Source organism: Saimiri boliviensis, chromosome 20, assembly GCF_048565385.1.
Source record: "Saimiri boliviensis isolate mSaiBol1 chromosome 20, mSaiBol1.pri, whole genome shotgun sequence".
NCBI lineage: Eukaryota > Metazoa > Chordata > Mammalia > Primates > Cebidae > Saimiri > Saimiri boliviensis.
In genome coordinates, this window is record NC_133468.1 from 4,683,076 (window position 1) to 4,708,024 (window position 24,949).

The following is a 24,949-nucleotide window of genomic DNA, read 5'->3' on the forward strand; positions in this document are numbered from 1 at the left end:
TCTCAGAAGAAAGCTCAAGAGTACTTCTAGGCATACAAAAATATCTAGTCACCAAAGAAGGTAAAATGCACAATATACTGAGTCCAATAAAAAAATTACCAGGCACAGGCTGGGCGCGGTGGCTCAAGCCTGTAATCCCAGCACTTTGGGAGGCCGAGGCGGGTGGATCACGAGGTCGAGAGATCGAGACCAACCTGGTCAACATGGTGAAACCCCGTCTCTACTAAAAATACAAAACATTAGCTGGGCATGGTGGCACGTGCCTGTAATCCCAGCTACTCAGGAGGCTGAGGCAGGAGAATTGCTTGAACCCAGGAGGCGGAGGTTGCGGTGAGCCGAGATCGCGCCATTGCACTCCAGCCTGGGTAGCAAGAGCGAAACTCCGTCTCAAAAAAAAAAAAAAAAAAAAAATTACCAGGCACATAAAGTACAAGACAGAAATTAAAACCAACCAAGAAATGAAAAAGATGACAGAATCTGTAGATGAGGACATTAAGAGGTACCTGTATTAAATATACTTTAAAAAGTAGAGGAAAAATGTTAAGTAAAGGCATGAATGATATAAAAAACATCCATGGCAGGCCGAGTGCGGTGGCTCAAGCCTGTAATCCCAGCACTTCGGGAGGCCAAGGCAGGTGGATCACGAGGTCAAGAGATCGAGACCATCCTGGTCAACACGGTGAAACCCTGTCTCTACTAAAAATACAAAAAATTAGAGGGGCATGGTGGCACGTGCCTGTAATCCCAGCTACTCAGAAGGCTGAGGCAGGAGAATTGCCTGAACCCAGGAGGCAGCGGTTGCGGTGAGCCGAGATCGCGCCATTGCACTCCAGCCTGGGTAACAAGAGTGAAACTCTGTCTCAAAAAAAATAAATAAATAAAAAGAATAAAATAAAACATAGCATTAGTTAGCTATAAGACAACTTCAAGTAGCCTAAAATACAAGCAACTGTACTCCCCAAGGAGAGGAGGTAGGGAGGCAGAAAAAAAACTACTTGAAAAATAGTAACCTAAACCATAAACCCAATAGCCAAGAGCTCAACAAAACCTAAGCGGCACAAGAAAAATGAAAGAACAAAACAAAACAAAACTACACCAAGACACATCATTATCACACTACTTAAAACTAGCAATGGCTTTTTTTGTTAGCGCAAGCCGCCATGCTGTTCCGGCCTGCAAGTTTTTAGGAATCAGCTACCCAGGAAAAATGATTTTTATTCATATGAGCCACCGTCTGAGAATCCTCCCCCAAAAACCGAATCAGTGTGTCTCCAACTTAAGTCTGGTGCTCATCTATGCAGGGTTTGTGGCTGTTTAGGCCCCAAAACGTGTTCCAGATGCTACAAAGTGTATTACTGCAGCAAGGAGCATCAGACCCTAGACTGGAGACTGGGACATAAGCAGGCTTGTGCACAACCAGATCATTTGGACCATGTAATTCCAGACCACAACTTCCTTTTTCCAGAATCTGAAATTGTAATAGAAACAGTAGATGAAATGTTGCCTGAGGTTGTGGAAAAGGAAGATTACTCAGAGATTATAGGGAGTATGGGTGAAGCACTTGAGGAAGAACTGGATTCCATGGCAAAACATGAATCCAGGGAAGATAAAATTTTTCAGAAGTTTAAAACTCAGATAGCCCTTGAACCAGAACAGATTCTCAGATATGGCAGAGGTATTACCCCCATCTGGATTTCTGGTGAAAATATTCCTCAAGAAAAGGATATTCCAGATTGCCCCTGTGGTGCCAAGAGAATATTTGAGTTCCAGGTCATGCCTCAGCTCCTAAACTACCTGAAGGCTGACAGACTGGGCAAGAGCATTGACTGGGGCATCCTGGCTGTCTTCACCTGTGCTGAGAGCTGCAGTTTGGGTATTGGCTATACAGAAGAATTTGTGTGGAAGCAAGATGTAACAAATACACCATAAGAGCATCTTAAAGCCTTCAGATATGTTAATAATCTTTTACACCTTGCAATTCCATTTCTGGGACTTTATCCTAAGGAAATACTTATGCCAAAAATAGAGGTGCAGAGATGTTGAGACATTGCTTACACAGTGTCTACATATTAGTGAAACAAGTGTCCAGTGACAGAGAATTAAATTTTGGTACATCCACAGTGGAAGGCTACAGAATCTTATTTATACACACATATATTGACAACTGAGATACCATTATAGGTGGTATTTATGGTATGACCCTATTGTAAAAATATTTGTACATGTATGTGTGCATAGAAATAAATCTGCAAAGATGTAAAAAAAAAAACCTAGCAATGAAGAGACTCTTAAAGCAGCCACCGAAAACAAGAAAACATAAAAGAAACAAGGACAGGAATGACCTTTCCTCAGAAACAATGCACACCAGAAGGCCACAGAGCAGCATGGAAGGGCTCACTGTGATGTGCACCTTCCAGGTCATCACTGCTACTTGGAAGGCAGGAGGATTCCCTGAGGCCAGGAGTTTGAGGCAGCAGTGTATCACAACAGTACCTATAAACAGCCCTGGCACTGCAGCCTGGGCAACATGAGAACCTGTCTCTTAAGAAATTTTTCTTGGCCAGGTGCAGTGGCTCATACCTGTAATCCCAGCACTTTGGGAGGTCAAGGCAGGTAGGCAGATCACAAGGTCAGGAGATTGAAACCAGCCTGGCCAACATGGTAAAACCCCATCTTTACGAAAAATACAAAAATTAGCTGGGCATGGTGGCACACGCCAATAATCCCAGCTACTCAAGAGGCTGAGCCAGGAGAATCACTTGATCCTGGGAGGCGGAGGCTGCAGTGAGTCGAGACTGCGCCACTGCACTCCAGCCTGGGCAACAGAGCAGGACTCCATCCCGGAAAAAAAAAAAAATCTTAATTTAAAAAGAAAGAAAACAAAGTACTGAAAGATATAAACTGTCAACCTAGATTTCTATGCTCAGCAAAAATCTCTTCCAAAAATAAGTCAACAGAAAGGCTTTTCCAGACATAAAACCTAAAATACACACACATACACAAACAACTGGCAGACCCCATTACAAGTCTTTTCGTCAGAAGGAAAATTCCAGAAACTTGCACTCAAAGAAATGAAAAACAACAGAAATGCTAAGTATACGGGGAAATACTAACCAATTTCCTATTACTTGAATGTTTAAAGTAAAATAACCATGTATTTTGAGACTTATACCATATGTAGAAATAAAATACATGACTACAATAGCAGAGAGGCCAGAAGAGGAGACACAGAAATACAGGTGCACCTCAACTTACGATGGGGTTAGGACATAATAAAAACATCAACCTAGCCGGGCACAGTGGCTCACGCCTGTAATCCTAGCACTTTGGGAGGCTGAGGTGGGTGGATCACCTGAGGTCAGGAGTTCAAGACCAGCCTGGCCATCATGGTGAAACCCCATCTTAAAAAAAAACATTGCCGGGCGTGGTGGCTCAAGCCTGTAATCCCAGCACTTTGGGAGGCCGAGGCGGGTGGATCACGAGGTCAAGAGATCGAGACCATCCTGATCAACATGGTGAAACCCCGTCTCTACTAAAAATACAAAAAATTAGCTGGGCATGGTGGCGCGTGCCTGTAATCCCAGCTACTCAGGAGGCTGAGGCAGGAGAATTGCCTGAACCCAGGAGGCAGAGGTTGCGGTGAGCCAAGATCGCGCCATTGCACTCCAGCCTGGGTAACAAGCGAAACTCCATCTCAAAGAAAAAAAAAAAACATCAACCTAACTTACCTTAAATGTGCTCAGAATATTTACATTAGCCTACACGTGGGCAGAATCATCTAACACAAAGCCTATTTTTGACTGGGCTCAGTGGCTCACGCCTGTAATCCCAGCACTCTGGGAAGCCGAGGCAGGCGGATCATGAAGTCAAGAGATTGAGACAATCCTGGCTAACACAGTGAAACCCAATCTCTACTAAAAATACAAAAAATTAGCCAGGTGTGGTGGCACGCACCTGTAGTCCAGCTACTCCAGAGGCTGAGGCCGGAGAATCGCTTGAACCTGGGAGGCGGAGGTTACAGTGTGCTGAGATCGCTCCACTGCACTCCAGCCTGGGCGACAGAGCAAGATTCCGTCTCAAAATTTAAAAAAAAAAAAGCAGATTTTTAATAGTGTTGAGTATCTCATGTAATGACTGAATACTTTACTGAATGTGAAAAACAGAATGGTTGTATGGGTACTCAAATTATGGTTTCTACTGAATGCACAACACCATACTATCATAAAGTTGAACCACTGTATGTTAGAGGCTGCCTATATATTGTTACAAGACTTTTGTTAAGTGAAATGGTACAGTATTACTTATTTGACCCTAATCATATCAATAACTGCATTAAATGTAAATGTGTTTAATGGAACTGAAAAGAGGGAAACCCACGGGTATACACTGGAAGGCACCAATTTCAGAACATCCCTACAACCAAGGGGAATGTAGTCCCAGCGAGTAACAAGTAAGTACAGTGTCCACAGTTACGCCTGAAATGAAAGAGTACAACAACAACAGAGTCCCTCTGTCCCAGGGACTCTCCAAACTGACCAGCCAAGGTCCCACTCTGACAAAAAAGCTCCAAAAATGGAATTAAAATTAGAACAGGAATAAAAAATATAAAGGAAAAAAGATAAAAATGAGAGCGGGGGACAGAACCAGAAAGTCTCAGAAAGTAAGTTCCCAAAATTGTGAACACTCTGAAAACTACGGGAAAGGGAGCATAGACATTAGTAAAACTACCCTAAGTCACATCTCCTTCTAAAAGATTAGAAACACTGAATTCAGATGAAAATGAACAGAAAAGTGCCGGGCGCGGTGGCTCGAGCCTGTAATCCCAGCACTTTGGGAGGCCGAGGCGGGTGGATCACGAGGTCGAGAGATCGAGACCATCCTGGTCAACATGGTGAAACCCCGTCTCTACTAAAAATACAAAAAATCAGCTGGGCATGGTGGCGCGTGCCTGTAATCCCAGCTACTCAGGAGGCTGAGGCAGGAGAATTGCCTGAACCCAGGAGGCGGAGGTTGCGGTGAGCTGAGATCGCGTCATTGCACTCCAGCCTGGGTAACAAGAGCGAAACTCCGTCTCAAAAAAAAAAAAAAAGAAAAGAAAATGAACAGAAAAAAGTACTGAAGTCAAATCCGATAATTGTTTTAAGAAGTTCCAATAAAAGCATACTCCATACATGCCCAAAAAACTATTACCTAGTATTTCAAAATGAGATGAAAGGCTCAATAAAGGAAAACTAAACTACCAGGAGCCTAATGACAAATAACTATTAAAAAAAGAATACTTTTAAGGAGAAGAAAATTGATTTTTTTTTTTTTTTCGAGACAGAGTCTCACTCTGTCGCCAGGATGGAGTGCAGTGTGGCACAATCTCGGCTCACTGCAACCTCCGCCTCTCAGGTTCAAGCCATTCTCCTGCCTCAGCCTCCCAAGTAGCTGGGACTACAAGGTGCATACCACCAAGCCCAGCTAATTTTTGTATTTTTAGTAGAAACAGGGTTTCACCATGCTGGCAAGGACGGTCTCACTCTCCTGACCTTGTGATCCGCCCACCTTGTCCTGACAAAGCGCTGGGATTACGTGAGCCACAGCACCCGGCCCTTTCTTTTTTTTGAGACTGAGTCTTGCTCTGTCACCCAGGCTGGAGTGCAGTGGTGCGATCTTGGCTCACACCAACACTGGCCTCCCGGTTCAAGTGATTCTTCTGCCTTAGCATCATGAGTAGCTTGGACTACAGGCACACGCAACCACGCCTGGCTAATTTTTGTATTTCTTTAGTAGAGACAGGGTTTACCATATTGGCTAGGCTAGTCTCTAACTTCTAATATCGTGATCTGCCTGCCTCAGCCTCCCAAAGTGCTAAGATTACAGGCATGAGTCACGGCACCAGAGCAATTTTTTTTCTTTTGAGACACGGTCTTGCTCTGTCACCCAGGCTGGAGTACAGTGGTGTGACCTCAGCTCACCGTAACCTCCACTTCCTGGGCTAAAGTAATTCTCCCACCTCAGCCTCCTGAGTAGCTGAGACCACAGGTGCACACTACCACACCTGGCTAATTTTTGTATTTTTTTTTTAATAGAGATGGTGTTCTACCACATTGCCTAGGCTGGTCTTCAGAATAATCCACCCATGCTGGTCTCCCAAAGTGCTGGGACTGGTGTGAGACACTGCACCCGGCCTTAAAAATTGTTTAAATCACAAATAAGCAAATACTTAAAAGATCTGAAGTCACTTTCTTATATACCAGCAATAAACAAATGGAATTTAGAACTAAAAAGACACCACTTACACACACACACACACACACACACACACACACACAAAATCAAGAGAAAGAAATAGGAATAAATCTAACAAAATATTTACAAGTTGCATATGAGGAAAATTACTAAAACTGTGAAGAAATCAAATAACTAAATAAATGGAGATGGTCCATGTTCACGGATATGAAGACACAATACTGTCAAGAAGTTCTTCCTAATTTGATATACAAACTAAAGATAATTGCAATCAAAATCCCATTTAAATTAAGCACTTCTGCCCTGTGAAAGACACTATCAAAAGACAAAGACAACACAGACTGGGAGATACTTTTGCAAAAGACACAGTCACATGAAGAAAAAAAAAAACTCTAGATCTGAATAAGAAAACAACCCAATATTTAAATGGGCAAAAGATCTGAACAGACACCTAACCAAAGAAGATATACCAACAGCAAACGAGCATATGAAAAGTTGGCCAACATATATGCCATTAGAGAATCACAAATTAAAACAGTGAGATACTGCTACACACCTATCAGGATGGCAAAAAACCCAAAACACTTATACCACCACATCCTGAGGAGGATATGCTGGTAGAAGGGTAAAATGATACAGCTAATTTAGAATATAGTTTGGAAACTATATTCTAAACTATATAGAATATAGTTTAGTTTTTGGCAAAACTAAACACACTATTCCCATATAATCCAGCAATCAGGCCTCCTTGGCATTTACTCAAAGGGGCTGAAAACTTACGTCCACACAAAGAACTGCACATAAATGTTTATAGCAGCTTTATTCAAAACTGCCAATACTTGGAGGCAGCCAAGATGTCCTTCAGTAGGTGAGCGGGTAAATAAACTGTGGTACATCTAGACAATGGACTATTACTCAATGTTAAAAAGGAATGAGCTAAAGGCCGGGTGCGGTGGCTCACGCCTGTAATCCCAGCACTTTGGGAGACCGAGGCAGGTAGATCACGAGGTCAAGAGATCGAGACCATCCTGGTCAACATGGTGAAACCCCGTCTCTACTAAAAATACAAAAAATTAGCTAGGCATGGTGGCATGTGCCCATAATCCCAGCTACTTGGGAGGCTGAGGCAGAAGAATTGCCTGAACCCAGGAGGCGGAGGTTGCGGTGAGCCGAGATCGCGCCATTGCACTCCAGCCTGGGTAACAAGAGCAAAACTCCATCTCAAAAAAAAAAAAAAAAAAAAGAGCAAAACTCCATCTCAAAAAAAAAAAAAAAAAAAAGGAATGAGCTATCAAACCATAAAAAGACGTAGTGAAAACATAAATGTCTGTTACTAAGTTAAAGAAGCTGGCTGGGCACAGTGGCTGATGCCTGTTATCCCAGTGTTTTGTAAAGTTAAGACAGGAAGATCACTTGAAGCCAGGAGTTGAGAGACCAGGCTGGCCAACACAAGACTCCTGTCTCTACAAAAAACTAAAATATAAAAATTAGCCTTTATCTGAGCATGGTCGCATATACTACTGTAGTCCCAGTTACTTGAGGGGCTGAGGCAGGAGGATCACTTGAACATAGGAGGTTGAGGCTGCAGGGAGCCGAGATGGTATTACTGCACTCCAGCCTGGGTGACAAAGTGATACCTTGTCTGAAAGGGAAAAAAAAAAAAAAAAAAAAAAAAATCCAGGCATGGTTGTGTGCACCTATAGTCCTAGCTATTCAGGAGGCTGAAGCAGGAGGATCACTAGAGCTCAGGAGTTTGAGGTTACACACTATTCCATCCAGCCTGGGCCACAGAATGATGATACCCTACCTCAAAATGAATAGACAAATGGGACTTAGTTACATTAAAATGTTTCTGCACAGCGGCCAGGCATGGTGGCTCACGCCTATAATCCCAGCACTTCGGGAGGCCGAGGCCAGGTAGATCACAAGGTCAGGTGTTCAAGACCAGCCTGGCCAACATGGTGAAACCCTGACTCTACTAAAAAATACAAAAATTAGGTGGGCATGATGGCTTATGCCTGTAATCCCAGCTACTTGGGAGGCTGAGGTAGGAGAATTGCTTGAACCAAGACCCAGGAGGCAGAGGTTGCAGTGAGCTGAGATTGTGCCACTGCATTCCAGCCTAGGGTACAGAGTGGGCCTCCATCTCAAAAAAAAAAAAAAAAAAAAAAAAAGTTTCTGTACAGCAAAAATAATAATGATAATCAACAGTATATAGAATGAGAGAAAATATTGGCAAACTACACATCTGACAAAGGGTTAATATAGAGAATCTACAAGGAACCCCAATAATAAGTGGGCAAAGGACATGAAATATTTTTCAAAAGACAGACACACAAGTCACCAACAAATATGACAAAATGCTCAACATCAATAATTATCACAGAAATGCAAATTAAAACCACAATGAAATACCATCTTATACTACTCAGAATGGCTATTAAAAAGTCAAAAACAACAGATGTTGGCAAGGATGTGAAGAAAAAGGAACACTTATATACACTGTTGGTGGGAATGTAAATTAGTACAGTCTGTATGGAAAACAGGACGGAGATTTCTCACAGAACTAAAAATAGAACTACCATTCTATCCAGCAATCCCACTACTGGGTATACCCAAAGAGAAAAAAATCATCATGTCTCATACTCACGTGTCTAATACTCACTCGTATGTCTCCTAGTACTACTCACAATAGCAAAGATACGGCATCAACCTAAACGTCCATCAATGGATGACTAGATAAAGAAAATGTAGAGTATTTATACACCAAGGAATACTACTCAGCTATAAAAATGAAAGAAAGCCTATCTTGTGCAACAACGTGGACAGAACTGGAAGCCATTATCCTAAGCAAAACAACTCAAACAAATACCTATCTTCTCACTTACAAAGGGGAACTAAACAATGGGTACACACGCACATACAAAGTGGAAAAACAGACACTGAAGACTCCAAGATATGGAAGGGTGAAAAAGGTGAAAAAAATTACCTTTTGGGTACAATGTTCACTATTAGGGCAATAAGTACAGTAAAAGGCCAGACTTCACCGCTACACAATATATCCAGGTAAAAAAACTACTTGTGACTCCCTCTGCCCCAGGGGCCCCCTTCCTAGCCGGACGGTTGGATGTGCAGTGTCCTCAACGCCATGAACTAGTGAGCAATCTTCTGCATCACCAAGGACTTTAGCCCACGTTGGATTGAGAGTGCCTCTCAGCCCTCCCACTGCTGGGCCAACTTCTTGTGTACCCAAAAGGGAATCCTTTAGGCTTGCTAAGATTATATTGTGCCTGGTGATCCTGATGTGCTTAAGTGCCTCCACACCAGGGTATTCCTCCCTGTTGGTAGCTGAAATGATCCTAGGTGCTATTTTATCATCTACATGTGTGATCTGCACACCAATATACCACACATCAATTGGCCTCGGAGTGATTTCTTAGCAGTGATCCTCTACCTTATCACCTCCATTATCGCCCTTGTTGAGAGAGGAAACCACTCCAAAATCATCTCAGGGGTACTGGGCCTAATTGCTACGTGCCTCTTTGGCTATAATGCCTATGTCAACTTTCCTCTTTAAGTAGCAAAGACATACAGCAGCCCCCACTGACCCCACAGATGGCCCAGTGTAGGCAAACTCCCCTCATTTCTCTCTGCAACCTGAAAATAACTCCTCCATTGAAATAACGCTTCCCTGCCCCAATACCACCACTTCCAGCCAACCAATTCCCAACCCCCTATAGAGGTAAAAATGCCTTTATTAGGAGAATTTTGTCTTCCAGCCTGCCAATAAACCCTGATGGGTGTGGCCACCTTTATGGGTATGCTTAGGTTCTGCTTCTGCAGTATTCAAAAGGAGACATGAATTTTGCCTGAACCATGCCCCACCTAAGCCATAAAATGAAGAAGAAGGAAGTCTTAGATCTCACAGTCCAGGACCCAGGTGGTGAGCCACTTCACCTTGGTATGGGTGGCGGTTCTATTGGAGGGACAAATACATAATAAACAGATTATTAAAATATAAAAAAGAAAACTGTACTTGTACCCTCTAAATATATAAAAATGTAATGAATAAGTTAAAGAAGCTAACCTGGGCTGAGCAGGTTGGCTTATGTGTATAATCCCAGCACTTTGGGAGGCCAACCTGGGAGAACTGCTTGAGGCTAGGAGTTAGACCAGCCTGGGCAACATAATGAGACCTCATCTCTAAGAAAAACAAAACTCAGCCGGTGCTAGAGATATTTACAGCTAGAGTTAGTCTTGTTTCTAGGTTTTCAATGAACAGATTTAGACATAAATATGTAGCCATATGCATTTATAAATAAATGGTGTGATATAATTATGTTTTATATGATTTGTGACAAAATATCAAATATACACTTAAAGCTAAAATATCTTATGAAAACATACTGAACTTTTAATTCAAATTCAGAGTAACAGGGCTTTTAGTTACCCTGTTTTATAATTATATATGCATCTTCTTTAATACTGAAAGTCCTGGTTCTCAGGGATATGGGATGATAGAATATTTATTTGCTTCATCCCACCAATATGATTACCAAAAGCAGACCAAAACTTAGTGTGCATATCAGCTCATCCGCCCTGTCCTCCTTTACATAATCGTGCTCTGTCTACATTGGCAGAGTATGTATCCACTACACACTATAGCTTTCCCATTTAACCCGCATAAACTCCTATTTTTGGACTTAGCTTTGCAAATCATTACATATTAAACGCCCCCTACTAGTTCATATGTCAATCATTTTGGTTGTCTAGAAGCTTGTTCTCTAGATGATTCTTTAAAAGGTGTTCATAGGGGCCAGGCATGATGGTTCACACCTGTAATCCCAGCACTTTGGGAGGCTGAGGCGGGTGGATCACAAGGTCAGGAGTTCAAGACCAGGCCAGTGAAATCCCATCTCTACTAAAAATACAAAAAATTAGCCGAGAGTGGTGGTACTCACCTGTAATCCCAGCTACTCAGGAAACTGATGTAGAGAATTGCTTAAACCTGGGAGGTGAAGTTTACAGTGAGCCAAGACTGCATGCACCACTGCACTCCAACCTTGGTGACAGAGCGAGACTCCCTCTCAAAAAAAAAAAAAAAAAAAAGGCATTCACAGTAACAGTATGTCTTATGTTTACTGTATGTTGATAACAGTCTATGCCCTTTGTATTTGAAAATCGGTTTTGGTGAAGTCTAGATCCTTGGCTCACATGATCTTAAAGTATCTTAAATATATGTTACTCCAAAAAAAATTTTTTGGTATGGCATAAAACCTTGCTGCAGGTCTAATGACACTCGAATTTTCTTATTAGTCACCTGCTCTTTTAGCCTAGATGCCCAAAACGTATGCTTTTTCCTTAAACTCAGTAATTTTATCAGAATATATCCTGGTGTTGGTTTTTCTACATTGACATTCTCAGGTATACTGTGTCTTCTTTCAGTGGGTAGTATGAACTTTTTTTTTAATTTAGGAAAGTTTCCTTGAATTATCATTTTTAGTATTTGTTCTAATCCTGTGCATTGATTTTTTTCAGAGGTCTATTTCTCTGTATGTTGCTTATCCGTCACTCTCCCTTGAATCTTAAAAAAAAAAATTTTTTTAATGTCACAGTATAATCTACATACAATAAAATTCACTCTGTCTTATGATTCCTTTACAAATGCATAGCTATGTAACCACCACAATTAAAACAGGTAGTAGTTTTGGCACCTCCAAAAATCTTCCCTGTACACATAATTTGGTGTTAAAACCATAACGAAAGACAAGAAACTACTATAGATGTCAGGATAATGGTTAATTTTGGGAGCAGGGTTGGGATTGTGACTGGCTGTGGCATATGGAGAAGGTTCTGGGTAAAGTTGAAAAAGTTCTAATTTTTGACCTGGGTAGTGATTACAAGGCTTTTGGCCTTGTAATAATTCATTAATAGGAAGTACAAGGTTCCATTCTACAAACCTATTCAACCAGTAGTTTATCCTCCGTAAAGATAAATGGTAAAGATGATTAACTGTTAAGAAGGCATCTTTTGGTTGCACACAGTGGCTCGTGCCTCTAATTCCAGCACTTTGAGAGGCTGAGGTGGCAGGACTGCTCAAAGCCAGGAGTTCAAGACCAGCCTGGGCAACAAAGCAAGACCCCATCTCTAAGGAAGATTTTTTAAATATTAGGCAGGTAGTCCCAGCTACTCAGGAGAGTGAGGTAGGAGGATTGCACGAGCCCAGGAATTCAATGATACAGTAAACTATGTATAATCATGCCACTGCACTCCAGCCTGGGGAACAGAGCAAGACCTCATCACTAAATATAATAATAATAATAAATTAAGAAAGGTTACTTTAGAGGAGTCTCCCCTCTTCCTTCTTATGTTGTATTATGGTGAGTTTTATACATATATATGTATGTTTTCATCCACGGTTCCTGGCTCGTAACTCCCATAGTCTTTGTTACAATGTTGGAGTGCTTAAGGCCTCAGGAAACACAATCTCTCCTGTCCTTCTTTCATCTGCCCAAGGCAGGACTCTAATCTGACTGTGCGTCAAAAGACCCTCATTCCAGACAGAGTCCTGCCCCATAACCTAGAGGAAGGAATGCTACAGACAGCCCAAGAAAGGTCTGAGCAGATGTGCCTTGCTTGTCCAATGATCACATTTCTACACAGTTGTCAACCATACCCATGCAATAAATTCTCCATAAAAACCCAAAAGAACAGGGTTCAGAGAGCTTCTAGATCAGGCATCCCCAACTTTTTACACAGGGGGCCAGTTCACTGTCCCTCAGACCGTTGGAGGGCCGCCACATACTGTGCTCCTCTCACTGACCACCAATGAAAGAGGTGCCCCTTCCTGAAGTGCGGCGGGGGGTAGGGGGGGCCGCATAAATGGCCTCAGGGGGAAGCATGCGACCCACGGGCCATAGTTTGGGGACGCCTGTTCTAGATAGCTGAACGCTTAAGGTTCCTCCTTAAGAGTGGTGTGTCCAGGGAGGGCATGGATGCTGCATTCCTTCCCCTACACCTTGCCCTATGCATCTTTTCATCTGTATCCTTTGTAACATCATCCTTTATAATAAACTGGTAAATTTGTAACATCATCCTTTATAATAAACTGGTAAATGTAAGTAGATGTTTCTCTGAGTTATGTGAACCACACCAGTAAACTAATTGAGCCTAAATAGGGGGTTGTGGGAACCCCAACTTGAAGCTGGTCAAAGTTCTAGAGGCCCAGACTGGTGACTCAAGTGGGAGAGGGAAATCTTGGGGACTGAGTCCAGACTATGGGATCCAGTGCTACCTCCAGGCAAACAGCGTTGGAATTGAATTGGAGGGCACCTAACTGGTGTCTGCTGCTCAGTGTGTGGGGAAAAGAAACCCACACCTTTGGTCACGGAAGTCTTCTTTTGTATTGATGATTGTTGTGATGGTGTGAGCAAAGAAAACACATAATTTTTCCCTATACATGTATACAGGATTTCCTCCCAAAGTTCCGGGTAAGCAGAGAACAGTAACTCAAATCACAGCATGTGGTGGAAGGAGAAGAGGATGGAGGAGAATCTCCTTAGCCTCAGAGGTGTGTATCAATGACCTGAGTGCTTTCTAGCGTATTCCAATGCTTTAAGAAAGGGGAAACTTCCTTTTAAGCAAAGGAACTGTAATTCAAAAACTGCTAATAAGGGATGAAAAAAAAGAGAGATAAATATAGTTAAATGCCAATCCTGCAAAATTTAAAAGGGAAAAAATAGGAGTAGTAACTGCCTGTGCTTTGAGAATAACTACAAAACAAGAGTGCATATTTCTCTTTGAGCTCCCCGGCACAGAAAGCCAAATCTGACAGGAGAGGAAAGAGAGAAATTTTACTCTCCATGACCATACCTACTTACTGAGCTGAACTTGGTTTAGTAAAGTCCAGCACTCTAGAAATTGGAAGAGGGAAAACAGGAGAGACTCATGTGGGTACCGACCCCTATTATGGCTGCAAAGGCAGCCATTTAAGTTTACTCTATAGGTTAACCAGAAATTTTGAGCTGAGAAAGGAGGAATGCTATGATCATTATTTCCTTTTTGCTTCCTGTTATAGCACTTTTATACCTAGACTTGTTAAGTTTTGTCTACTAGTTATTTATACTTGCACACTCCCTTCTTCTCACTCCCTAATGTCATAACCTCCATAAAAAGAGGGACTTTTATATATCTTCCATGCACATGAGCCAGGACCAGGTAAAATGTTTTACACACAGCATATGCTGAGTATGCCTGCTGCGTTAAACTTTTAAAAATCAAGGGCAGTCAGGTCAAAGAAGAGAAAATTTGTTCTGTACTATTTCAGGAGGCAAAAATCAGAAAGGAAAGTAAGGGGGAGCATATTAGGCCAACAGTAACACAAAACTTCATTAGCACTGGTTGCCCTGAAAAGTAATGTCCCTTCACCATCTTTGAAATATTTTAGAAGAGGCTGTGTGCCCACTGGCAGAGATGCTGGGGAAAGGATATCCTTCACATTTGAAGGCTCATGTATTTCTTTGAGTATGTCCAGATTGCATTAAAAGGGGAAGGGAAATTTGACATCTGCTTCAAACTCCTAAGACTATGTGTTTCTAAATAAGGCTGTCCTCAGTGACTCAGACTGAGAAGCCGATGAAGAAAATAAGGAGAAACAAATCTACCCCAAAATCTATACAGGTCAGTCATTCGAACCCCACTAGAAATCTATCATTTGATTAATCCAAAAGCTCATTCCTACTTTATCAGAGAATCAAATGTCCACCAGAACAAATAGTTGACTGGGCACTAGCATTTTACATGTGTTATTTTCATTTCGTCCTTGTTATTTTACATTTCTATATTTTGTAAGAGGACGCTAATACTGAGAAAATACGCAACAAATGGGTTTTGAACTTTTGACTCAAATCATATTCTTTTCATTTAACCTTCCCGCTTCTAAGGTAAGTTACTAAAATACAATCATTTATAAATGTACTACATTCATAAAATATAATCATTGTTTCTTTTGTGTATTGGCTTTAGAAATCTCACTATCTCACTTTACTACCATATCTTAATTTCCATACTAAATTCATGCTTCCATGTCTTACCACTTATTTCAAGCTCTGCCCAATGGGATTTCTTTCCATTTGCTGCTTCCTCAGAAGACATAATTGTATACATCCTCCGAGGGTCAGGGGGCTCGTATTTTTCTTTGGGCATGCCTGTTAAAAAAAGAAACCAATCAGCATTCTAAAAAATCAAATAAACAAAAACCATAACATCTCTTTTTTTTTTTTGAGACAGAATCTCACTCTATTGCCCAGGCTGGAGTGCACTGGCGTGATCTCAGCTCACTGCAACCTCTTCAAGCGATTCTTCTGCCTCAGCCTCCCAAGTAGCTGGGACAACAGGCGGATGCCACCATGCCCAGCTAATTTTTTATATTTTAGTAGAAACAGGGTTTCACCATGTTGACCAGGATGGTCTCAATCTCCTGACCTCAGCCTCCCAAAGTGCTGGGATTACAGACGTGAGCCACCGCGACCGGCCCACACCACCTTTTAAAAGTAGACACCCATATTATAATCGCTACCATCTTCCACTAAAAGACCTTCTTGCAGAAATTGATTATTTCAAGTGTAGGACAAGACAGATACAAACAAGCTGAGAAGCTAACAAGGGTGCAGCTATGGCAGACACAGGAGCCAGCTTAAAGAAGCTTCTACTGGCCAAATATTAGACAATCTGAACATCACAAGAATGACCGCAACTGAGTCATTATGAATTTCATGAATTCATAATTTTATCTGAAAAATCAAAAAACTTAAGTCACCTGAAAATTAGAAAATAAAAGAATTGGCCAGGCACAGTGGCTCACGCCTTTAATTCCAGCACTTTGGGAGGCTGAGGCGAGTGGATCATGAGGTCAAGAGATGGGAGACCATCCTGGTCAACATGGTGAAACCCTGTTTCTACTAAAAATACAAAAATTAGGTGGGCATGGTGGCGCACACCTATAGCCGCAGCTACTCGGGAGGCTGAGGCAGGAGAAATGCTTGAACCCAGGAGGCGGAGGTTGCAATGAGCGACATCGCACCATTACACTCCAGCCTGGGTAACAAGAGCGAAACTCCATTTCAAAAAAAAAAAAGAAAAGAAAAGAATCAAACAATTATCCTGTATTTCTGGCAGAAACTAGGTGAGTAATTGTTTTTAACAGAATTCCAGCTAATAAAATGCAAAAAGAGTTACATAATTAGAAAATAATCAGTTTACAGTCTCTAATAAAACAATGGATCTAGGCAATGATTATCAATAGTTAATAAAACCATTAAGTGGAAAAAAAAATCAGTGGAAAATTTTCAAATGGATAGATCAGGTTAAAACAGCAGTTCTCTACCCTTCTAGCCCCATGGACCAGTTTTGTGAAGACAATTTTCCACGGATTTGGTGAGGTGGGGTAGTTTCAGGATGAAAACTGTACCACTTCAGATCATCATGCATTAGTTAGATTGCATCACAAGGAGCACACAACCTAGATCCGTCGCATGTGCAGTTAACAAAGGGGTTTGTACTCCTATGAGAATCTAATGCTGCTGCTGATCTGACGACATGAGGCGGAACTCAGGCAGTAATGCTTGCTCACCTGCCGCTCACTCCTGCTGTGCAGCCCAGTTCCTAACAGGCCATGGACAAGTACCAGGGTTGAGAACCTCTGAGCTAGAAGACCTAAATCCAATGATCAGTCTCATCATTAGGACAACCAAACACCACGTGCCTCCCAATAAGACACTATGAGAAGTACACATAAATCACCTATGTCCATGACCCCTCGCCCACAAAGTTAAAAACTGAACCTGAATCAAATCAAGCCTCTCCAGATCTGACACTAGTTTACAGAAAGTAAAGGATCTAGAGGAACATGTTTAAAGTAACACCACAGGACAGAACCACGTGAATATACTTTATACTACCAAACGGTACACATTTGGTTATGATAGCAACTATCAATTTTACCTCAATTAAAAGTTTTTCCAATTAAAAATAATACAAGAATACAGTCAGCAGAATACAAAAGTTAAATGACAAAAGACCAAATTTCTTGAACAAATCAATGGTCTGAAAAAGAAGATTAAGATGAGATATATCGAATAAATGACTTAAGAGGGACAGCAATCAAAGGCAATGTACAGACCTTGTTTAGTCCCAAATTGAACAAACCTGGGTTTTCTGCTTTTGAAAATCAAAGAAAATTGAAAATAGACTAAATATTAGTTAATATTAAAGAAGTATTATGATTCAAGCACAGTGGCTCATGGCTGTAATCCTAGCACTCTTGTGAGGCTTAAGCCCAGGAGTTTATGAGACCAGCACCAGCCTGGGCCCCATCTCTTACCAAAAAAAATTAAAAATTAGCCAAGCATGGTTGCATACACTTGTAGTCCAGCAAGTCATGAAGCTGAGGTAGGAGGACTGCTTGAGCCCAGGAGGTTGAGGTTGCAGTAAGACGTATGTGCCTACACTCACTGTGCAACACTGAACCCTGTCTCAAAAAAAAAAGGTATTATGGTTGTACGTGATTTTTTTTTTTTTGAGACAGAGCTTTGCTCTGTTGCCACGCTGGAGTGCAGTGGTGCGATCTCAGCTCACTGCAACCTCCGTCTCCTGGGTTCAAGAGATTCCCTTACCTCAGCTTCCCAAGTAGCTGGGACTACAGGCACACGCCACCACACCTGGCTAACTTTTTGTATTTTAGTAGAGATGGGGTTTCACCATGTTGGCCAGGATAGTCTCGATCTCCTGACCTCACGATCCACCTGCCTTGGCCTCCCAAAGTGCTGGGGTAACAGGCATGGGCCACCATGCCCAGCCTGTGTGTGATGTTTTAAAATCCTTGTCCATAATAGATACATTCTAAAATATTTAGGTGAAATAAAACATCACTCCCATGCATATTCCCTCAAAGCCCTTGTTCCTGTCTCGGTTTTATTCTTTTGGCTACACCATAATCCTGATCTAACCAATTGTCCACCTACTCTGTATACCCATGCAGCTAACACAGCTGGAGAAAAACCTATGATCATATGAGCCTAAAGTGAGCCAGTCAGCAATAATTCCTCAGACTCTATATACTGCCCAGAAATAATACTGTAAATTCCTAGTCTATCCCCTTCTCCTAGATTACTTCTGTCTTCAAACCTCCAACACCAACTCCTCCAACCTCCCTCTAAGCTGATGACCTTACTTCTATTTTCACAATGAAACAGAAGGGCGCTTTCTACTCCCACCTATACCAATCTATCCCTTCCCTTAACACGTAAGCCATTTGTGCACGTCTATCCACCCCATCATTCCGCCTATTCAAGGACATTACTCTGGCAATCCCTTCCCTCTTCTCATCACATTATGCCACCCTACTGGATCTTTACTTTCAGCACACATATATGTGGTACTCTTTCCTCTACTTAAAAAAATGTCTTAACGTCGTTTCTCACTCCAGCTACTTCCCTTCTCTCATTCTCTCTATAGCAAAAACAATCTTCAGGAGTTGTCTATGTTCTCTTCCATTCGCCTCCTCCCAGTTAAACCCATTCAAATGAGTGTTTTTAACATTTCACCAAAAACTATCAGGAAGAAACCCAGTAGCCAGACACAATGCTATAGCTTAGGCCTGTAATTCCAATGCTTTGAGATACTGAGCGGGGAAGATCACTTGAGCCCAGGAGTTCAAAGCTGCAGTGAGCCATGATCACGCCACTGCACTCCAATCTCGGTAACAAAGCACGACCCTGTCTCTAACAAATTTCTTTTTTAAAAAAAGAAACCCAGTGATCTTATATTCTTATTTCCAATGGTCACCTCTCTGACCTCTTTTTGCTTATTTGATCTAGATGATCACTCCCTCTTTGAAACAACACACTGCTCGGTTCCCAGGATAACTGTTTTCTTGATTTTCCTCCTCTCTCCAGATTTAGTTTTTTTTGCTAGTTCTTCCTGTAGAGTTGCAATTATCTCCATTTTACCAGAAAACAAGCTCAAAAAGGTTTAAGCAATTTGCCCAGTGTTACAAAGCTAGGAAATAGCAGAGTCAGGCTTTGAACGAGTTTGATTAAAAGTTAAAGCTAATGGCCAGGTGCGGTGGCTCACGCCTGTAATCCCAGCACTTTGGGAGGCCAAAGAGAGCGGCCAAAGAGAGCGGTTCACAAGGTCAAGAGATCGAGACCATCCTGGCCAACATGGTGAAACCCTGTCTCTACTAAAAAATACAAAAATTAGCTGGGCTTGGTGGCGCACGCCTGTAGTCCCAGCTACTAGGGAGGCCGAGGCAGGAGAATTGCTTGAACCCAGGAGGCGGAGATTGCAGTGAGCCGAGATTGAGCCACTGCACTCCAGCCTAGCTCCTGGTGACAGAGCAAGACTCCGTCTCAAAAAATAAAAAAGTTAAAGCTAATTTAATTATGCTAAGCTGCCTCCCTGCTGACAGGAAGTAAAATTACTTTTTTTTTTTTTTTTGAGTCAGGGTCTTACTCTATGACCCAGGCTGGAGTGCAATGGTGCAATCTCTGCTTACTGCAGCCTTTACCTCCTAGACTCAAAAACCATCCTCCCCTCAGCATCCCACGTAGTTGGGGCATGTACTACAGGCATGTACCACAAGACTCGGCTAATTTTTGTAGAGATGGGTTTTCACCATGTTGCCCAAGCTGGTCTCGAACTCCTGGGCTCCTGCGATCTGCCTGGCTCAGCCTCCCAAAATGCTAGGATTACAGGCAAGAGCCACCGCACCTGGCCTACGTTTCAAACATAGAAATGGGTTTTGACTGTATAGTCAAAACACAGAAGGAGGTAAATAATCCTAAAAAGCTGCTTGAAATAAGAATACAAATGGCCAGATAAAACAAACTGGTCTCGGCCGGGCGCGGTGGCTCAAGCCTGTAATCCCAGCACTCTGGGAGGCCGAGGCGGGTGGATCACGAGGTCAAGAGATCGAGACCATCCTGGTCAACATGGTGAAACCCCGTCTCTACTGAAAATACAAAAAATTAGCTGGGCATGGTGGTGCGTGCCTGTAATCCCAGCTACTCAGGAGGCTGAGGCAGGAGAATTGCCTGAACCCGGGAGGCGGAGGTTGCGGTGAGCCGAGATCGCGCCATTGCACTCCAGCCTGGGTAACAAGAGCAAAACTCCGTCTCAAAAAAAAAAAAAAACAAAACAAAAAACAAACTGGTCTCATACATTAATTTCTCCAATACAGAAATATAATAACTGCTGTTTTTAGACTAATACAAAATATCCAGTACAGAAAGGTAAACATAAAGAAGTGTTCATTCTGTCTAGAGGACAATGTGGAAAAGGAAGTGTCCTTTCTGAATGACATGAATATATCAGTAATAATCTAGAAAACATAAAATGCTCTGTTCTGTGCTACCAGAGCTTGATGACAAACATCCCTTAAGATCACCTAAATGCCACTATTCTGACCAGATTCCACTTACAAAATAACTATCTGATCTTCATTAGCTTTCACAAATAGAACTGAATAACGATAAGAAATTGCTCTGACCAGCTATTAATATTTTAGTTCTATTAATCATTTCAATTCTTGATTCAAGTTCAGAAACACGACTTATCAATCTCATGTAAGCTTAGTGTGAATCAATGTTCAGTTTGATCACACTTCAAGAAGTGTTACTGGCCTAAGAAATCTGAAAACCATGCCCTGTACCTATGGCCATTCCATCAAACAGTCTTGATTTCTGCCTAGGCATCCAATCACTCCCTTTCTTGGTTTTTCGTGAGATCGGCTGTCTTAAAATTTAAGGTACTCATCATTCTAATCCCCAAAGCACTAAAGAGATCTTCAGTGCTTCTCTATTTTCCAAATATCTGAGATTGGGAATTAGGAAGTAAAAAAAGAAGGCTAGAATAAAAGAAACGCAGCAGATTGGACATATGCCCACTGAAAACCCCAATCCATTTTTCTGGGAGTCTGACAAAGTATAGCATTGAAGTCTCGGTAACAGAAAGGATACAGAAATACAGAAAATTTAGGATTTTTCCCAAGGCTTTAAAAAAAAATCAACAAATAGTTCTTGCTCTCTAAAAAGTATAGTATGCCACTTAAGATTACTATCTAAAATAATAAAAGTATTCCCAAAAAAAAAAAAATCTGAAAACTTTCAAGGAGAATTACAAAAGAACACTTTTTTTTTAATGGCTAGGCCAGAGTCAGAGTCAGCAGGCATATAGCACCTAACTAGTTAACATTTTACCAATCAAATGCCAGACACCACTACTGATCGTGGCACAATAAAACAAAAATCTCTACCTGTTTCAGATCTCAGGGCACTTTTTCATGATCATAGAATAATTATTTCACTCAAACAGAAAATGTTACTTGTATTTATTAGAAAGATACGCTTTCAGATTCGTTTACAAAATAGCTAAGAGACTTAGTGGTGTTGGAAGTAAAATACTCACTGCTGCAAAGTGAAAATAACACTCAGTCAAGTTTTCTCAGCAACTCAATTTACTTCTACAGAAGGGTGTGTACCGCAGGTGGAACAATGGTGAGAGCACACCAGACAAGGGAGGGGGAGGGGGTCTTTTCCCTAAGGCCCTGCTCTGTCTTTTCCCTATTGGTCCCTACTGCTCTGTCTTTTCCCTATTGGCTAGGGTTGGACCACACAGTCCAAGCTAATTCCGACTGGCTATTTTAAAGAGAGCAGGGGTCTGAGTTGGAGTGGCGGCGTAAGTAGTTTCGGCGGGAAGGACGGTTACAGAGCAGGTGACTTAGGATGACTAGGGACAGAGCAGGTGACTTAGGATGACTAAGGATAGAGCAGGTGATAGAGACTAGAAAGGGGTTGTTTACTAAAACTAGTGGCAAGGAGACGTGAAGAACGAAGAAGTTAAATTTTACAATGGAGAACAAAGAACAGAAAAGCTGAACATACCAATTTGCTAGTTCTTTGAAGAGTAACGCAGAACTCATCGTATTTAACAATTTTCCCCATCTTGAATTTTAAAGGGAGCTTACAGGCTAAACCTTTGAAGAGGAGTTTTACTGTATCCTAAAACTTCCCCCTTTCAATTTTTATAGCTCTTCCTCTTCAAACCTTTTTAACACGTCTTCGCTTTGCTGCTTGACTTGATCCTCTAAAAGAAAAAGCTTCTCTGAACAAGTGGAGGAGAGTTAAGGGAGGTTTTAATAAATGCTGTTTCTCGGCCGGGCGCGGTGGCTCAAGCCTGTAATCCCAGCACTTTGCGAGGCCGAGGCGGGTGGATCACGAGGTCGAGAGATCAAGACCATCCTGGTCAACATGGTGAAACCCCGTCTCTACTAAAAATACAAAAAAATTAGCTGTGCATGGTGGCGCGTGCCTGTAATCCCAGCTACTCGGGAGGCTGAGGCAGGAGAATTGCCTGAACCCAGGAGGCGGAAGTTGCAGTGAGCCGAGATCGTGCCATTGCACTTCAGCCTGGGTAACAAGAGTGAAACTCTGTCTCAAAAAAAAAGAGGAACTAGACTATGCCCTTTGTTGGAGGCAGGGACCTGTCCTCCCTTTTCCCCTAAACACAACTAGAGAAGAACCTGATATAGCATCACAAAAGACATGAGACTCCAGCACATGGGATCCCCTAGATATTCTTCCCCTGCTCAACACTCCCACCCCTCTCCTCAGGCAGCTACTGCCGCCCCACATCTTACTCCAGATCCTTCACCTGCTCACGTTATTCCTTCTCCTTAGGATCCTAACCCTTGGGAATCATCATCCCAGGAGCCTGTCCCCTACCAGCCTAAGGACCCCTCCCTAGAGGTGCTCTAATGTGAAAATGAGCAACGTAAAAAGGATATCTAGAATATCGGCCTCCCAAAGTGCTGGGATTACAGGCTTGAGCCACCGCGCCCGGCCTACTTTTATTTTTTAAACGTCTATTAGGTTTGCTTGGTCCAGGTCTGAGTTCAAGTCCTGGATATCCTTGTTAATTTTCTGTCTCAGTGATCTAATATTGACAATGGGGTGTTAAAGTCTCCCACTATTATTGTGTGGGAGTATAAGTCTCTTTGTAAGTCATTAAGAACTTGCTTTATGTATCTGGGTGCTCCTGTATTGGGTGCGTACATATTTAGGATCGTTAGCTCTTCTTGTTGCATTAATCCTTTTACCATTATGTAATGTCCTTCTTTGCCTCTTTTGATCTTTGTTGCTTTAAAGTCTATTTTATCAGAGGCAAGAATTGCAACTCCTGCTTTTTATTTATTTATTTTTGCTCTCCATTTGGTTGGTAAATCTTTCTCCATCCCTTTGTTTTGAGTCTTTGTGTATACCCCTATCTTGCTTGGGGTATTTCCCATGTTGGGTCCTAGTTAGGCTCAATCCCTTGTACTAGAAATATTTTGCCTATTCTTCTCTGGAAGCCTGCTAAGGCTCAATCTCTCGTGCTGGTGATGTCTTGCCTATCCTTTAGCACCTCCCCTAACTTGCTGGAGGCTCCTTGCACCGTTACTGTTGTGCTTCACCCACTCTGGCCTCTCCCCTGGAAGAGATTCAGATCCCTCTTGGCATGGGCATGCTGATATAAACCCCATGGCAGCATCTGCCCTAAGCCATATGAGATGACCACAGAACCGCAGATAGGACCCACTCACTCTGCACAGCAGTACTGCTTACTACCATTCACACAAGCAGCACCGCAATCAGTAGTGCTTGTGGATCATTCACACACACACTCCTTTCAACCTCCAGAATATCCCAACCACCAAGGAACTACTTGTCACCCCTGCAGCGTTTCTTATCTTGGTCTGGTCACAGAGTTACCTGGTCACTGCAGTACGCAAGAATCCTTCCCCCAAGCTTCTGGTCTGTTTCTTTCAGTGTTGCTAAAAATACAGGTTTATTCTTCACACCAGGTAGGTCCTGATCTTTCACCCTGAGACCACTGCAACGGGCAGTGGGACACATCTGCCCACAAGAAGTGACCAGAGACCCATTCCCCAGAGGAGAATGGGAAAATCCCGCGTGAGCCCCCAAAATTGTTGGAAGTAAAATGCTCAGTGCTGCAAAGTGAAAATAGCACTCAGGCAAAAGTTTTCTGAGCAAGGCTATGTACCTCTACAGAAGGGTGTGTCTTGTGGGTGGAACAATGGCGAGAACACACCAGACAAGGGAAGGGAAGGGGGTCTAATCCCTAATACAGTTAGTCCCTACTGCTGCGTCTTCTCCCTATTGGCTAGGGTTGGACCGCATAGTCCAAGCTAATTCCAATTGGCTATTTTAAAGAGAGCAGAGGTACGAGTCAGAGTGGTGGGATGAGCAGTTTCAGCAGGAAGAACCGTTACAGAGCAGGTGACTTAGGATGACTAAAGACAGCAGGTGATACATCAGGTGATAGAGGCTAGCAGAAGGCTGTTTACTGAAACTAGGGGCAAGGAGGCATAAAGAATGAGGAAGTTAAACTTTAAAATGGAGAACAAAAAACAGGGAAGCTGAACATACTGATATGAACAGGAACCCAGAACTCACTGTATTTAACAATTGTCTCCCTCTTGAATTTTAAAGAGAGTTAACAGACTAAACCTTTGAACAGGAATTTTACTGTATCCTACAGCAGAGTATGAGGTAAAGCAAAAAGAAATAAGAAAAGTTAAGAAAACCAACTGGAATAAAGACACCCACCAAGGGTCAAATATTAAAAGTTACATTTAAAGCGCTTAAACATATTTGAA

At 42.2% G+C, this 24,949-nt stretch overlaps 1 protein-coding gene and 1 pseudogene across 3 annotated transcripts in view; one reads left to right on the forward strand and one right to left on the reverse strand.

Moving 5' to 3' along the window:
- The window catches only part of CNOT6 (CCR4-NOT transcription complex subunit 6), an 84,229-nt gene that overhangs the window by 34,148 nt on the left and 25,132 nt on the right, over window positions 1-24,949 (reverse strand). For both annotated transcript variants that reach the window (XM_039460545.2, XM_039460544.2), the window contains exon 2: window positions 15,327-15,440. In XM_039460545.2, the coding sequence (XP_039316479.1) occupies window positions 15,327-15,438 (112 nt within the window). In that variant the 5' untranslated portion in view covers window positions 15,439-15,440. The remainder of the gene's footprint in view (window positions 1-15,326; window positions 15,441-24,949) is intronic.
- Window positions 468-2,253, forward strand: LOC104650230 (programmed cell death protein 2 pseudogene; annotated as a pseudogene). The gene is made up of 2 exons (XR_012515316.1): window positions 468-499; window positions 1,131-2,253. The product of XR_012515316.1 is annotated as a programmed cell death protein 2 pseudogene (transcript).